We start from the raw sequence: 17,827 nt of genomic DNA on the forward strand, positions 1-17,827 counted from the left end.
ACTTCATCTGTCAAGTAATATTCTGAACATCTGCATTCATTTTGAAAAACTTTGTTTATTCGCTTTTTGGATTTCCAATATTTATGGAAGTTGTGTATAACAATTTTTTAGAAATCAATGCATAATTAAAAATGTACCTGAAATGACAGAGCACAATCTTCCGTGAAGTTGAAGTGGGCATTAGATGAATCTTGGCAGCACCTTTTCTGAGTAGAATTTGTGAGTTCACAAACTTTTAGAAATCTCTTAATTTCTAAACAGCTCCTTTAGAAAAAATGTCTTAAAACTTTGAAGCTGTTAGAAACTTTAGCCTTGTGACCAAATCACAGGATAGTCGGACTTTAATAGTACGCTGTTTTGTAAATCATTACGCTAGAACTGTGTCCATCCTGATTACACTGCTGTGTTTCTTTTACTCAGTCAGTAATATGCATTTATAACAATTACTCTGGAAAAGTAACTCGAGGTAAATGAATAATGATACAGGCTATACTTTATTTGCATTATCTTCAAAGATAAATGCCAGGGCATGTAATTATTTTTTTATGGCTTTCATTGTCATGGATCCAGTACAAAGGATTTTTTTGAAATCGGATTCAAATAATGTGTATTAAAGACCATCTTTTACCTTTTAACATGGTTAATAAGTAATTGACTTTCTTTATAGTCTGTTGAACAATGGGAGTCTGCTTCTAGCAGAAGGTAAATGTCAACATGACTGGTGTATCTTTTAGCATGGTAGAAATGCTGTTGACCTCATTCATCAATATACTGAAAGCTAGTTTGTTGATTTAAGAATGGCTCAGATAAAAGGTGTGGGTCAAATTAACTTTAATCGGTTGCCTAGAGTGTACTGGTATGGCTCTCAGAGAGGAGCTCTGATAACTTGAGAACCAGTAGAGAAGGAGGAAGAAGCATAATGTAATTAACATACAGAAGCACCAATGTTAGGGATCATAATAATGGTATGTCAGGAACATAAGTTACCAGAAGTGCTGTATTTCAAGTACATGCCATGCATTGCTTACTTTTCAAGCATTCCTTTCAGCTTGCAAATATCTTCATTGGTAGTAGTTTACATGTCAATAACAATGAAGGTGCATAAATTACACAGTTTACTGGTTTCAGCTTATGTTTCAAAGAGCTGCATTGATAAATTGCTTCTGCCATTTATTTCTCACTTCCCAAAGTAAATTTTGATGCATATCTAATTTTATGCATTAAACATAAATTTATGTATTTAACATTAAATGATTGTGAATGTTCAGACTATTAAGTATAAGTACTTAATTGATAAGATCTGAAATAACTTTCGGTGTAAATTTTAGAATGTTTCTCTAATAATGATGATGCCATTTTCTCCATCTCCAACAGGATCCCACCACTAGTCACATCTTCTCATCTCCACCCCTTTCCACAGAGACCGTTCCATCCACAACTCCCTGGTCAACTCCTCCTTTCCTACACAAATCACCCTCTTCCCAGATAACTTCCCCTGCAACAGCAGGAGATACAACACCTGTCCCTAAACCTCCACCCTGACAGTCCTTTCAGGTTATGCCGAGGTTCACTTGCAGCTCCTCCAACCTCATCTATTGTATCTGTTGTTCCAAGTGTGGACTCTTATACATCGGCAAGACCAAGCGGAGACAGGGCGATCGTTTCGTGAACACCTTTGCTCAGTCTTCCTTGGCCTAGTGTTGCCAAACACTTTAACTCCCCTTCCCATTCTCACAGTGATCTTTCTGTTCTGGGCCTCCTCCATTGTCAGAGTGGGGCCAAATGCAAATTGGAGGAACAGCACCCCATATTTTGCTTGGACAGCTTCCACCCCAGGGGTATGAAAATTGATTTATCTAATGTCAAGTAACCCTTGCATCCCCTCTCTCTCCGTCCCTCCCCCAACCTAGTCATCGTACTAGTTTCACTGTCATCCTGTCAAGTTTCATTGTCTGTATAACATGTTATCGCCTGACCCACAGCCAACAGTGGGCCATTGTGGGCTCCACCTTTCCTTGATCTTTTTTTTGCATATCTTTCATTCATTTGTTCTCTATCTCTCTATATCACCGAATATATCTCTCCTTTCCCTTTCCCCTGACTCTCAGTCTGGGTGTCTCAACCTGAAACGACACCTATTCCTTTTCTCCAGAGATGCTGCCTGACCTGCCGAGTTACTTCAGCTTTTTGTGTCTTATCTTCGGTTTAAAGCAGCATCTGGTTCCTTCCTACACTTGAACAAAGCTCACTTCCTGTTTGAGACAAAACCAGTGTGACATCTATTTGCACCTCCATTGTACTTTGAACTCTGGGTAACAAGGCACAAGTTCAAAATTTAACATGATTTTAACACTGTGCAAGGAGTGGTATGAGCTGAAATTCTACACAATTTAAATCTGTAAAAACATTGTTTTGCAAGTCTGACTGCTACAAGCTAGGATGTTATTGAACAATTGTTCTCTAAAACCTATCTTTAGGCTTGAAAATATCATCCAAATACACAGGAGAAATTTCCTCCTTTTCCCATTCACTCCTTCTAGCAGGCCTATAAAGTAGAACGTCTTAAACAAGAAATGTAAATTATGTTGGCACAGTGTAATACCTAATTTATCCCGTCAGTTCAGTAGTTTTTAGCCATCTGATTTATGTAGTTCTTACAATCAAGTTGAAAACAAAGTTGGAATTTTTTAAATCCCAATTTAAATTTACCATTTGTTCATTAAGAACAACTGTTGAGCCGTGTGCAGTAATTAGTGACGTGTTAAAGCTTCTTTGCTCCTTGCCTTCCCCCCCAACTAATTCCACTCCAAGCACAAAATATCTGCAAGATAGCCTGTGCAAAAAGTTAATTAAATACTAAAAACTTTGCCAAGAGTCTTAACTTTTCTTGTAAGCTTCGGTGGTCAACCCAAAAAAAATCCCCCTTTGTAGTGTAGCAAAGCACTTTAGTGGTGCAATTCAAATTCCTTCTTTTATTGAAATAACTGAAGGATACTTTATATTTAATGACCTGTCATGAAAACTAATCCATGAGAATCATGCATATTCATGTTTTATTAGTGAACTGTTAGTTTAACGAGAAAGACAAATATCCCCTCTTTTGTCTGTCACTGCTTTTAAGGATTAATTTTGGTTCCTTCAGAGTAGGATTTGGTGATGATCTGGTGAAAATATTTATCTCAAGATCATCATGTAGATTTAATTTTAAAACCATTCACACTGAAGTGAGCAAGTCAATATTAGTACAATCCAAATCTGAACTTGAACAAGTCTGTCCAAAAGAAAACTCTTGTAAAAATATTTCACTTCAAGACATAGTAATTAAACTACATTGTTCTTTGTCATGACACGTAAAACTAATTTCTTTGTCATGCCAGCCTTCCCAATTTTTGTTTTTATGAGTCACTTCTAGCCTTGCTGTTTCAAAGATAATTGGTTCTTGATTAAGAAGCTAAGAATAATGCAGTAGAAAATCAAAGTTTGCTGTTTGCATGCATTGGTATCCTTAAAGCAAAGGAAATAGTTGCATCTGAACTTATTTTGTTTACATTCTTCAAAATCAAAAAGGAAAATTTCTAATACCAAAAATTGTGGTGAGCCACGAGTAGTTAAAAAATTCAACACTTTTGTGGTGAATCTGTCCAAAATGTGACAGTGCTAAGATGGCTCCCTTTGGCCTCTGAACCTCAGATAAGGGAGACTGAGTACTTGGTTGAGATTTTTGTCGTTAATCCCTATCCAACAAACTCGGGAATGTATGTGGATCGGATGGGATTTGTGATAATGCAATATCCCAATGGTTAATCTATATGTGCTTAAAACTTGAACGTAAAGTATGCTCCTCACCATTTGTGTATCGCACTATCTATCGCATGTCGCTGGATAGTGATCAAAACTTTTTAAATTTATCTTTCTTTCTCTAACTAATTGCCCTGTTATATATTCGTACATGTCTTCAAAAGAAAATAAAAGGGCGAAAAGAGTCATATTCCATGTAGAAGATATGTAATTGATTTGTTTAACATGAGTATTAAGGCATTTGTTAAATGCTTTATCTGTGGAAAAGATCTTCATTTCTTTTTACTTATCTATTGCAGTTCCTACCACATGTGATGAAATTAATGGAGGATGTTCTCATTTATGCCTCCTGTCACCAAAAGAACCATTCTTCAAATGTGCTTGCCCAACTGGTGTCCAACTGAAAAAAGATGGAAAAATTTGTAAAGAAGGTAAAGATTCCTATTAATATGCTCAAACATTGGCTTAACGATTGTCGAGAGAAGAAAGGGAAAACCCATATTCACTCATTCAAACTGTGCTTGCATAAAAGTAAAAGTGCTTGGATCAGGATGAGAATGTATAAGGTACGATTAATAAGTTTGCAGATGGCACTAAAGTGTGTGGTGTTAGATAGGTAAATAGTGAAGATGTTTATCAAGAATTGCAGCAGGATCTTGATCGGCTGAACAAGTTGGCAAAGGAATAACTAATGGAGTTTAATGCACATAAGTGCTAAGTTCGCATTTTGGGAAGTCAAGCCAGAGCAAGACCTTCATAGTGAATGGTAGGTCCCTGAAGAGCAGAGGGATCTTGTTGTATAAGAACATAATTCCTTCAAATTGCCTTCACAGGTAGATAAGGTGATCAAGAAGGCTTTCAGTACATTGGCCTTCATCAGTCAAGGTATTGAGTATAGAAATTGGGATGTTATGTAACAGTTGTATAACACGTTGGTGAGGCCACGTTTGGATTACTATGTTGAGTTTTGGTTACTCCGCAAAAGGACGGATGTCATTAAGATGGAAAGAGTGCAGAGAAAATTTTCAAGGTTGTTGCTAGGACTCAACAGCCTGAACTATAGGGAGTAGTTGGGCAGGCTACAACTTTATCTTTTGGAGCTGGGGGAATCAAGAACCAGAGGGTAAAGTGATAGGGGAAATATTTTAAAAGGAAGCCGAGGGGCAACTTTTTCGCACAGATGGTGGTTGGGTATACGGAACAAACTACCAGGGGAGGTAGTTGAAGCAGGACTATAAGAGTTAAAAAACACTTGGACAGATACATGGATAGGATAGGTTTAGATGGATATGGGCCAAATGCAGCAGGTGGGGCTGGCGTAGATGGGACATTTTGATCGGCATGGACAATTTGGGCTGCAGGGCCTGTTTCTCTGCCATATGACTGACTCTAAAAGGATGGGTTTTTTCCTAAAGGGGAAAAAGGGAGATTTTGATTAATGGTAAGTTAGCGAAACAATTCAACATTACGAGTAAATGCAAACAAATTTCTACGCTGATATTCTAAATACAAAGACAACAACTGAGAAATTGAAATATGGATTTCCACATTACTTTCCTCCTGTAATTAAATTTCAATGAAAGATGAACCTTTGAAAACCTTATGTGATTTGCAATTATCACCATGCACAGATGCATGGAAGACCCTAGCCACTAACATTAGCAATCCTGCCCACATTTCCACTGCCAACGCTGCATAATAACTCCTTATTAATGAGCCAATGTACAATTTTCGATATCTTTCGCAGTGCACGAGGTTCAGGGTAAAGTTTGCTCGAACAAGCCACAAATGTGCGTGTTCGAGCAAACTTTACCCTGAACCTCGTGCACTGCGAAATTTACAAACTGATCAAGTAACATTCCTTTCAAGATACCATGCAACGTCCAAACAAAGTTTATGAAATATTTTCTCAGATCTTTCGTAGAGACATGAATAACTAATGGTGTGGGTTACATAATTAAATTTATAGTGTTTGTTGAAAAGCTTTGGGGGTTGGGGTTTCTAAACATGCTGTTTTATTTCCAAAATGTGTCATTTAGTGTGCATCATTTAGTCTGAGTTCAAGATAGTTGTGCGTGGGTGTTGTGTTTGTATACGTTAGGGAGTTTAGTCGTTGCACTGCTGCACAGAAGAGCACTTGTCTTTTCCCTGAACCTGCCCTCACTTCAGGGAGCTGCTGGGTTTCCCAAAGCCTGAGAAACCCAGCCACCCACAGTGAAACCTACAAAGGTTAAATCAGAGGTTTATACTCTCAGTGACATATTTAAAATGACAACCAATCTGGAAACAGTTTGGCTGCCTGCCCTTTTTCCCATCTCAGTAAAATTTGGAAGTTAGTAGCGTTTAGTTTCATAAGATATAATCCCTTTCACACCCAAACCTTTGTGGTCTTGTAGACATGAAAAGTCTGCAAGCTTCAATTTGCAGTGAGAATTTTCATCTCTGTATTTTAAACCTCAAGCTTTCACCCTCCTGGGTTAAAAATATTTATTGGTATTCTCTCCAATATTATGTAATTTATTTTTGCATAGATTTTTTGCTCGTTTTTTTCTGATATGCTTCACAAGTTTAAGTTTAACATAGTTTAACAATAATCATCAAACATGTTTTCCACAGTTTTATTTCTAGATGTGTATTACAGTTTAGTTCAACTGTAGTTTTGTTCTTTCAACCAACTAAAATGTCATTATGTGAACATAGAAAATGTGGGAAATGCTCAGCAGTGTATTGATAAAAACTGATTAACCTGAAGTGTTAACCCTGTTTTTCTTTCCACATAGCAAGATAACCTGCTGAGTATGTCCAGCATTCTGTACTCTTATATTAGGTTCCTTGTATCTGCTTTACCCTGTCCTCTGAACCAAATTTTGCTGAATGTCAATTTGAATACACTTTCTCTGAGCATGTTGGAATTGATGCATATTACCACACTTACAATTTGCATTTAGTTTATACTGTACGAAGCACGGTGCAGGTCTGGTTTGTACACGGTGCCTGCACTGGTATCTATCTATATACTAAAACTCTCGTTTGTTTGTTTGTTTGTTTGTTTGTTTGTTTGTTCCTGAACTACAGCCAAAATGGTACACGATAGCGCGCCAATTTTAGGCCCACCTTACCCACCGTCGTCCCTTTTGTGCTAATGGAACAAGTTTCATTGAAATCAGTGTTATATTTTTTAAGTTATTCACATTTTAAAGTTCAAATCTATCTCCTAGCAAGGGAGGGAGGATAGGGAGAGTGGAGGGGAGAGGGGAGGGGGGAGTGGGGGAGGAGAGAGTGGGGGAGGAGAGGGTGCTGCACCAATGAGGGAGAGGTATGGGTCCACTTGGTCTAGTTTTTAAATAAAATCGCTTCTCTTGCAGCCCAAGATTTAATTGGGCAGATCACCCATTTTTCCAATAAGAATATTGAAATATCACCCTAAGCCACTCTCATTCCATTCCATCCTCCTTAAATCAACTTTGGTGGAAATAGTTTGAATGTTCCAGGGCAGTACATGACCAAAATGGAGAGAAAGAAAAAAACATACTTAATTGAAAATAGTTTAGAAGGACTAACCTCGGTTTTATTCTCTTATAAATATCTTATTATCATTATTCTTGCATGATTGCACTGCTTTTAGTTAAAAAAAATGTTGCATACTCGTTATATACAAGTTGAATTTTTGAACAAAGGATCAGCATTGTTTGAAAATATGATGCATTGTAATGAATGGTGATTGTTGAGAGTCAAGCTTATTGATGTTTCCAGTCTTGAAACACTTAACATGTTTGATGAAAAGTGCCAACGTTGTGCTTTCCCTCAGTAACCTTAACAGCTTCCTGGCACGTTAGTTGTAAGTTAAAACTAAAGTGTAGATTGTAAAATAAATAATCTTTCCCAAGGCAGGCATCACATCAGATCCAAGCATAGCATATGTGAATGCTGGAAATTAGTTCCGTTCAAGCTTCAAGAATTACAGTCTTGGTGTTTTTAACTTGGAGAGGAAGGAGAATAGTTTTGGAACTAAGTTGTTCGCCACCAATTTCATTACAGAGTTAGAAGGTGGAAAGAGCAAGAGTTGCCAGTGGTGTTGACTGAGATTTTGGATGAAACAATGATGCATTGTGTTAATGTGATTAGCAGAAAGACAAATGGTAAGGCGTTCTGCCTGTGCTTGGGGAATTCTGTCTGTTCTCTTTACATTTGTTTGCATTAGGTTGATAAATTGACACATTTGTTACTACATTATAAACTGTCTTGTCATCTGTCAAGTTTGAGGTGGTGCAGAGAAGGATGAAAAAGCATTTTGTCAACTTGTGGGATGTTCTCCTATTTTTCATGTCACTCTTGACTCAGGATTAACAAAGGAGATTTAACTTCAATTTTTAGTCCTGAAACATAACTTAATAATACTGCCTTAATCAATAATCAGTTAATGGCTTGCACAAACATTGTTTGAAAACTAATTTATAAACTTTCATTGATATACATTGTGCACTGCTGTCATTTAAAATTCCCTTCTAAAATCAGTGCAAATTTTTTTTTTTAAGTTTCTTTCAAAAAATTAGGAATTCTAAAGGGCCTTCTTAATTTCATGAATGCATTCATCACTTACCGTGTTTGAAACACGATGCCTTGATCCACTAAGGAGTGTTTCTTTTCCTCTTGGTTAATTCTAAATATTGAGTAATTTTTTGATTTGAAAATAAATTTTATCTTAGGAATCCTATATGTTGAAAATGTTAAAAGAATATTCAAATATAATAAATATATGGACTAGAATTATTTTATCACATGAGAGCGTCAATCAATTATGAGATTTTCCAAAAACTATTTTGGTCATGGTCTTAAAAAGTGAGCAAGATCCAAAGCCCAAGAAACCAAATGCTATTGAATGATCCGTGCATTATTTATTTCATGCCCAGCGCATAGCAGGCAAATTCAGGCTATGGGAAGAAAGACCTGATGTAGGGTAGAGTCATGGTTTTGGGCTTGTCAAGACTAGAAGAGGTTACTGATCAAATCTGGAGAGTGGAGAGACATCTGTGGATGGACTTGCTCAGAAGATCAGGGAACCAACAGTGGGTGGCACAGTGGTACAACGGTTGAGTTGCTGCCTTACAGCGCCAGAGACCTGGGTTTGATCCTGACTACGGGTGCTGTCTGTACGGTTTGTACGTTTTCCCCATGACCGCATGGGTTTTCTCCGAGATCTCTGGTTTCATCCCACACTCTAAAAACGTAGGTTAATTGCCCTTGTATGATTATAAATTGACCCTCCTGTGTGTAGGATAGTGTTAGTGTGCGGAGATCGCTGGTCAGTGTGGACTCGGAAGGCCGAAGGGCATATTTCCGTGCTGTATCTCTAAACTAAACAGCTTGTATGCAGAGGGGGGGAAAGGGCAAAATTTCAGGCGAACTACTATTCTTCATGCCTGATTCCTGAGTGCAATATTTTCTGTTTTCATATTCTAAAGATTTGACTTGTTGAATCTACAAAACTCCAGTTGTAATTTTATTGTTCCTTTAAATCAAACTGTTGTAGAGTGATCTACACTATTTAGACATTATTTTGCCAAGGGTGCCCATGAGCACACACTCACCCAAGAAGCACTCTAAAATGCAAGGAGGGATTTCAATGGGCCGTCTATTGGTTAGGGAAAATGCATCATCTGCACATACGCCAAATTTTTACAAGCTAGTCTTCTGCATTTTCATATACCTGCATCAGGAGAATCTTTGTCTTGCAAGTGCTTGCAAGCAATTTGCCAACCCATCTTCCTACATAGGATCATTGAATGCCATTGGAATTATGTGAGTTGAACTCCTGCTGTGTGCCATTAGTAAAGAACATATTCACATGAAAGTGCACTATTAAGTGCTTTAACTGAATGTGAAATGATTCACAAAATATTTCTACACTAATTGTCACGCAGTGGAAAAGAAAAGCAAAGAAATACCTCAGAATCAGACCTATTATGGCATGTTTTTAAATGCAGATTCAAACATGAAAGCTTAGATTCAGCACTGATCATTTCTGAGACAACCATCAACCATTGGAACATTGGCCCAGACTCTTTCATAAATTACATTGTGCTTGTGATCAATTCTGGGATTAGCCACCAGCAGAAAATTGACCTGGGTGCATACAGGCACAGTGGACTTTGTGCAACTGTAATTTGCGTGGTGTCAGTCACACGTGTAATGATAACATCCAGCTCTAAGTTGTGAAAGCTGCAATCCTCAAATTGTGTTTTTCACTCGCAGCAAAACAAGATGCAAATCCCACGGCTGCAAATTGACGGAGATGGAAATTAATGGATCACCACTGGCATGACAATATTTTGTCCCCAGCATCTGTCAGGCTCGCTTTTCTATCCTTCACTCACCCACAAGTATCACAGCTTCTCCATATCAGTTAACCCAATGCAAGATGTCGTCATCACTGGTCCCTAGAGGAGACCGTACCTCCATGGCTTGGGGACTCTCGCACCTCATGGCCCCAACAGTGAGGATCTGGTCATGTGTGCTTTTACACTGAACACTTTCTGATGTTCCATGGCATCCATTTATACTGTAGCATAAATGGTTGGCAGAGAGAGTGATCTTCATATCTCAATTCCCAGCTAATAATGCAGGAATAACATGGCCAGTACAAGTTCTGCAGGCAGCTGCCATTGAGAAATGTGCAGGTATAGTATTTGCTTGCCTTATTCCCTGTTCAAAATCACTTCCTTTGCTTCCCCCCACCAGCTCTAGTCTGGCTATGGATGGACAACCCTGCTGTTCATTGGTATGCTCTAAATGGTAGGCAGACTTCAGAGGCACCGTCAGAAGGCCTTGCTCCCATAATACCTCGGACATCTTTTGACAGCCAGCAATGTGGGAGGTGGAGCTTTTTGAGCTGTAAAAACTGTAATTGTGTATTAATAGTTCTAAAATGTCTGGCACTTGTGGAAACTTTTCTTTAGTTTTGGCTAAATAAAAGGTCGGAAAATCGGTGTGTAACATATTTGTACACGTTGAAGTTCTGAGGTAGCACTGCAATTAATATATTTTTGCTGTTCTATAGGTGCTGAAGAGGTGTTGCTTCTTGCAAGAAGAACAGACCTACGACGTATCTCCTTAGACATGCCAGATTTCACAGACGTCATTCTTCAGCTCGATGATATTCGGCACGCAATAGCAATAGACTATGATCCAGTGGAGGGATATATTTACTGGACTGACGATGAAGTTAGAGCCATTCGTCGCGCATTTCTAGATGGTTCAGGGGCCCAGACATTGGTGACCACAGAAGTTAACCATCCCGATGGAATAGCTGTTGATTGGATAGCACAGAATCTTTATTGGACTGATACAGGAACTGATCGCATTGAAGTGACTCGTTTTAATGGCACATCAAGAAAAATATTGATAGCAGAAGGTCTTGATGAGCCTCGAGCAATTGTACTTAATCCAGTAACTGGGTATGTATACAATTGTTCATTTATTTAAACATAATTAAAAAACTATTGTTAATTATATATCATAAAGCCTAACATTTTAAATGTAAATATGAAGGGATTGGTCTGTCAGCTAAAAGTTTTCAACAGGTTTTAGTCATATTATGATGGATAATATAAGCTTACTCCAAAAATATCAAAACATTAATGATGTAAATATTTTTGCAGCTATATGTACTGGACAGATTGGGGTGAAAACCCGAAGATAGAGCGTGCAAACCTGGATGGCACTGATCGAATAATTTTGGTAAACACTTCTCTGGGTTGGCCCAATGGCTTGGCATTGGACTATGCTGAAGACAAACTTTATTGGGGTGATGCTAAAACGGACAAAATTGAGGTAAGTTCTGAAAGAGAAATCTCCGCCTTTAACAGCAAGATTGGAATACATTTTGGCCCGGAATAAGATAGTGGCACAAGAAGAGAATAATGGGCAAATTACATGTAATGCCATTACCATTTTCTATCCAGCAAGTAGGGAAGATGCCCTGGATTAAAATTTTATTTTAAGACTTCATATGTGCTGTGGAGATGCGGTGTAAACCTTGGAGATAAGAATATAGTGTCAGGGATTGTCGGAAGTGATAATTCCAACAATCAGCAATTGTTGGAAGAGATATGATAATATCATGTTAATGGAATAAAAAACAAGATTATGTAAACAGTATTACATAAACACATGTAAATCAAAGAAATACTTGAATTTAATTAAAGCATCTTTCACTGCGAGAGTTAAATACTTTTGAATGTAGTCACTGATGCAATGTAAGAAGCATGGCAAATAATTTGGCCACGGCAAACTCTTATAATCAACAATAGAGAATCACTTGATAATCTGTTGTAAAACAAGTAGCAAAATCTGGCCCTTTATTTTGTTCTAATGAGGCTTTCAGTTTATCATATCATATCATGTATATACAGCCGGAAACAGGCCTTTTCGGCCCACCAAGTCCGTGCCGCTATATACGGTTGAACTTGAAGTTGCTATAATATTCCAATTACATTTCATTATGGCAAAATGACTGCTCCATGCTTCATTAGTGTTTTCAATGTTGCTAAATTCAAATTATTGAATGCCTCAGTCTTTCAATGAACAAAGACTTTGAATTATTTATAGAATATAAAATCTAGAAATGTAATGCTACAGGAATGGCCAATAGTCATTAATTTAAACCAGACTGTTTCAGAATTTAATCTAATCATTTGATTGTTTTCTTCCCAATGTTCTTATCGTTGTATATTTCAATGAATAAAGTGTAGATCTAATTTATTTCGGCAGGACCATTTCAAACATAAGGCAGCAACATACATTACAATAAAAATATATAGAAACACAATGAAATCCGATCAATCAGATTAAATTGACCACAGTGATTCTTTAAATCAAACCATTCTCTCCTCAGAATTGTCTATTAAACCCATTTATAGTGCTAACATTCGTAACTTTCCCTGTTAACTTATTGCAGTTGGTAATTGCCCTACAAATGAAAATGGTTTTGCTTTACTCATCATTTTATTCTTAAGTTTTTCTCTGCAGCCAATTTCAAGCGGTTTCATAGATTTATCTACCTTAACCTGAATATCTTTCTCCCAGTAAAGATATTATACCACTCTTCTACTTAATGCATGCTCCTACTTCTAGGTCCATATTCCCATATTTAAAAGTTCTACATATATTTGCATGAAACTGCCTGCCATGATTGGCCAAGTTACTTAAGATGGAGCTGCTGTTTGGTAAATATTTCATAACTGAACAATGCCAATCATGGAGAAGTTAAGTTAAGCTTGAGGCTCTTGGAACTTAAAATTGTCTCCTTTTATTTTCCTCTCCTAATTTAATGAAAACTGCCTTTCTGTAATTTGAATTTCCTCTTGTTATTTTTTAAAACCTCAGGTGAATTGTAAATGGAATGCAATTTTGAAAGTTGTATGGTAGTGCTGCAGTCATAATATTAATAATATGCACACAGCTCTCTGCAGTCTAACTAAGCATGTTTCATTCTGCTTCTTCAGCCTTTAACTTATAAGGGGCTCTTGAAATTAAAAAATGTGATGCATAACCTCAACATAAAATATAAAGCATACAACTTTTAAAATATTTATGTAAAGTAGAAATGTTAAGAAAACATGGCTGAAAAAATCATACATAAATTGCAGGCATATTTCACTGTTTCCCCTGTATCATGTTTCATCACCTTAATGGGAGTAGAATTATGTGCTCACATGGCAAATTGTAGAAATATTTGCAATCACCCTCACTTTCCCAAGATGCTATTGATTTAGCATCTTGTGTCGAATGAAACTCAACAAAAAAAACCATGATATATCGTGGCATTGCTGCCCTCTATAAATGGTAGGCTTAACCTCTTTATCATTCTCCTGCCATTTTATTGGTGTAATTAAATTTGCGAGGTGAAAGTATTGGTGACAGCTGTAGTGGCTTGTACAAGTTTCAGTCTTTGATTGCAGTAGTGCCACTTTTTTCAAATGTTACATACACATTTCAATGTATCAAACCTAATGGTTGGAAGAATTTTGATATGAACTACAGATTTGCTGCATCCTCACTTGGCAGGTTTCGTTAAGTGTGAAATTTCATGCAGTGAAAACAGCAGTTATTTTTCTTGGCAGAAGCATTTGCATCTGTGCTGTTCAGAGTTGCAGCACAAAGAATCCAGTCACTTCATTAAAATCTTGTATTCTGAAGAAACCATTTGGCACAGCTTGTCAAACCTTCCGTTACAATAGACTATAGGGCTCTCCCTAAAGCTTTGGCACCCTGTGGGTAACATTGTTTGAAACTGCCAGCTCGAAAGGTTTTCTTTCCAAAGACTGAGAAAATTGTTATAAATGGGATGGCTTTTTTTAATTGTTTGTGTATACTGAACGATGTACAAGTTAAAATAGAAGTATAAATAGGAATACGTGTGTAAAATGGAAACTTTTAAAATAGATTCAGATTTGTTATTATTGGATTAATGTTCAGCAACAGGATTAAGTTTCTTGTATTATTGGTTCGACATTGCTCTTTACTAACAAACTTCTCCCCTCCCCACTTCTAATGTTAATTTTAATGCAGGACCAAACATATGCAAGAAAAGGCATATAAAGTGACATATTTGTTACAGGCTTGTTCCTATTTTCAAATCCAAAAAAACTAAAGCTATAATTCTGAAGATGTCCTGAAGCAGCTGGTACAGCGGCTGCCTCATAGCGCCAGAAACCCGGTTCTAACCTAACGATCCTAACCTCGGTGCTATCTATGCGGAGTTTATACGTTCCCGCTATGTCCACCTGGATTTTCTCCAGGTGCTCTGCTTTTCTCCCACAACCCAAAGATATGTGGTTTGTAGGTTAATTGGCCTCTGTAAATTGCCCCTACTGTGCAGTGAGAGGATGCAAAAGTGGAATAACATAGAACTAACATGAATGAGTGAGCAATGGTCGGCATGGACTCAATGGGTCGAAGGGCCTGTCTCCATGCTGCATCTTTCAATTCGATTATCTTGAATTGTAAAAAGAATGGCAATTAACTAGTACTGAAATGTGGAACTTACTAAGGAATTACCAAGCAAAAATAAGTATTGCCTTTCTCCATAATTCTGAAGCTGTGGCAAGTGAATCCTAGAGCTCGGCCTGCCAAGCATACACGGATGCAAGCATCATCTGTTTACTTAGGTTTAGGTAACCAATTCTGGAGTGTCGTCTCTCTGGGAGTTTTCTCTTGGTTCTGCAGAACAACCCCACTTCCACAGAGGGTTAATGACTGATAATGTAAAACATTGCAGAAAAAGATTGAGTGAAGTCTTGAGGAAATGATGCAACTTTGTTGAACACCACTGGATTTATTTCGGCCCTGCCGAATTCACCATAACTCAAAATCTGGAAGACCAAGATCCTCTACCAACCTGCCCCTTCTGCACTGTAATATTGCTTTAACAATAAAAGTTTGCAGTGAAACCCTGGAAAATGTCAACTATTCCCCACTACTCAGGAACCACTTCTTTGCGATGACAAGCATCGATAATGACATTCACACTGCCTTCAGTGCAACAGCAGGAGAATCGGGCTGATTGAGGGGAATCGGGCTGCTGAGGGGAAAATATTTGACGGTCAAGTCCTCAGACCTGGCACTAAATGCATGGTCTACCAAGCAATACTGATCCTATCTTCATGAAATTCACTGTAAGGATCAGCATCCTCTTCGAGGCCACCAATATTGAAGCCTTGAGCTATTCTCATTCAGCTACACCAGGCATGCCCAACAAAATAGTTCCAAATCAAAGGCTTTATTTAATGTTCTTTTGTGGAAGATTATTATAAGGTAAACAGTGAAAAGGTTCAAGGATACATTAAAAGCCTCCTTGCAGAAGTGCAACATGACCACTGATTTCTGGGAATCTCTGACACACAAACATTCATAGTGGATAAGGACCGTTTGGAGGGTGCTTGAGAACCTCGAGCCCCTGTATTAAGAGCACACCAAACCCATATCTAAGTGGTGAAAGAAGTACACCATCTCACCGACCAGCCATCTCCTTATCTGTGGAAAGGTCACATATTGGCTTCATTAGCCAATAAGAACCCAGAAAACTGGAGTGGTAACAAGTTATCCCCGATCTCGAATAACTGCCTAAGAAGAAGAATTCTAGTCTCAAACCAACAACTATGTCCATTCTCCCAATTATCTAGGTAGTAATGGAAATGATGCATCAAGTTTTTGTGGTCTGCAGATCTCTGGTCAGGTTGATGGTTTGCATTAAGTTAGTTCATGTTTGTCAAGAAAGCAGGTGTGATCTTCCCACAGGCATCCAAGTTAACTTAAAGCCACTTTTGCTGATAACCAACTGTGACTATTCCTATCTTTCCAAACGCCTGTTCAAACTCCTAATGCCCTTTCTGATATTTTATGGAAATGATCGGGAGCTTCAATTTTCTAGGCCTAAATATTACCAACAATTAGCTCTGGACCAACCATATTGAAGTTATGGCCAAGAAACCACATCAATGACTCTACTTCCTCCGAAGACTATAGAAGGTCGGTATGTCTCCAATGATTCTTACCAACCTCTACAGATACACTGTAGAAAGCATATTATCACGATGCACCATAACTTGGTTGGGCAATAGCTGTGCCCAAGACTGAAAGAATTTGCAGAGAGTTATGGATGTAGCCAGTTCCATCACACAAACTAGCCTCCCTCCCCCCACCCCACACACACCCGCCTCCATCTACGCTTCATGATGTGTTAGGAAAGCAGCCATCATAATCGAGCTCCTTTTCACCCCAGTCATTCTCTCTTCTTCTTTCTCTCATCGAGCAGAAGATGAAAAGCTGGAAAGCAAGTGCGATCAGGTTCAGAAACCATTTTCCCCCGTTGCTCTCAGCCTACTGAAAGATCTTATCAAATCTAGGGTGTAGTCCCAATCGCCGAATCATTGCGGATTTTGCATTTTTAAAATTTTCACTTTCCTTGTAACTGTAATGCTTTAACGCTGTAACACTACATTGTACACTCTGGTACATTTCTCCTTGCCTACCTGTTGTACTTGTGTAAGGCTTGATTGTACTCATGTATAGTATGATTTGATCGGCGGGTACACATGAAGCTTTTCACTCTATCTTAGTACACGTGGCGATAATATACTTATACTGTTGGCATTTGTACTGTGCCACATGGTGATGGCTTTGGGTTTCCACATAGCAAATTATTTTTCTCAACCTCATAATATAAGTCCTTTGGTAGTAAGTTACTAGCTTTCAAGAATGCTGATATTTGAAGAATGGAAAAAATATATAGAAAAACTGCATGTGGAAATTGTAAATAATATTTTTCAGCTTTGAAGAGAAATGTCCCTAAGCTTTCAGTTTTCATTTAAAAATTGATCTTAGTTTGTTACATACTTAGGCTATCTCTGGTTTGCACAATGTTTCACCATCTACTGACAATTTGCAGAGTTCCATTGTTCATCCTATCGCAACCTATTGCATTGGTCTTTTCTCACATATAGCTGTTGTGAGACAGGGAAATTTGCTTCAGATTTTCAGTGGTTGCCAGGGTGGCATCAGTCAGGGGTTTGGCTATCAGTATATCATTTATCGAAAGAGGCTTTGTCTTTTGTTAAAATATTAGTAGCAGCAGTATGTTGCTGTTTTACCAAATGTTCATTCATCAAGTGTTTTTATTTAGATTTACTAAATATCCTGCACAATAAACTCTGCAGGTTCAAAAATTGATCCTGTTCTTTGTTACGACTGTGCTGTTGAGAGTATCTTGTTTTTCACAGATTGTCTGTTAATTGTTAGTAACAACAAATTGCTGATTTGTATTTGTGTAATTCCTTTACTGTGGCAAAATGGTTCAAAGCAGTTCACAGTGAGTCTGATAGATAGACAAAGAAAATTAAAGAGGAATAGATGAAGGCATTGGAGAGTGTTTCATGGACACTGAGATGGCTAAAAATGGAAGAATATGGACATCACTGAAAATGATAGAGCTTAAAGAGAATACACAAATAGGATGGAGTGGGATGATGCA

General features: G+C 37.9%; 1 protein-coding gene across 2 annotated transcripts in view; it reads left to right on the top strand.

The window, feature by feature from the left end:
* lrp5 (low density lipoprotein receptor-related protein 5) overlaps nt 1-17,827 on the top strand; it is a 161,774-nt gene that overhangs the window by 76,488 nt on the left and 67,459 nt on the right. For both annotated transcript variants that reach the window (XM_078415374.1, XM_078415375.1), the window contains exons 5-7: nt 4,098-4,229; nt 10,856-11,252; nt 11,457-11,628. In XM_078415374.1, coding sequence (XP_078271500.1) covers nt 4,098-4,229; nt 10,856-11,252; nt 11,457-11,628 — 701 coding nt within the window. The remainder of the gene's footprint in view (nt 1-4,097; nt 4,230-10,855; nt 11,253-11,456; nt 11,629-17,827) is intronic.

Source organism: Rhinoraja longicauda, chromosome 18 (genome assembly GCF_053455715.1).
Source record: "Rhinoraja longicauda isolate Sanriku21f chromosome 18, sRhiLon1.1, whole genome shotgun sequence".
Taxonomy (NCBI): Eukaryota; Metazoa; Chordata; class Chondrichthyes; order Rajiformes; family Arhynchobatidae; genus Rhinoraja; species Rhinoraja longicauda.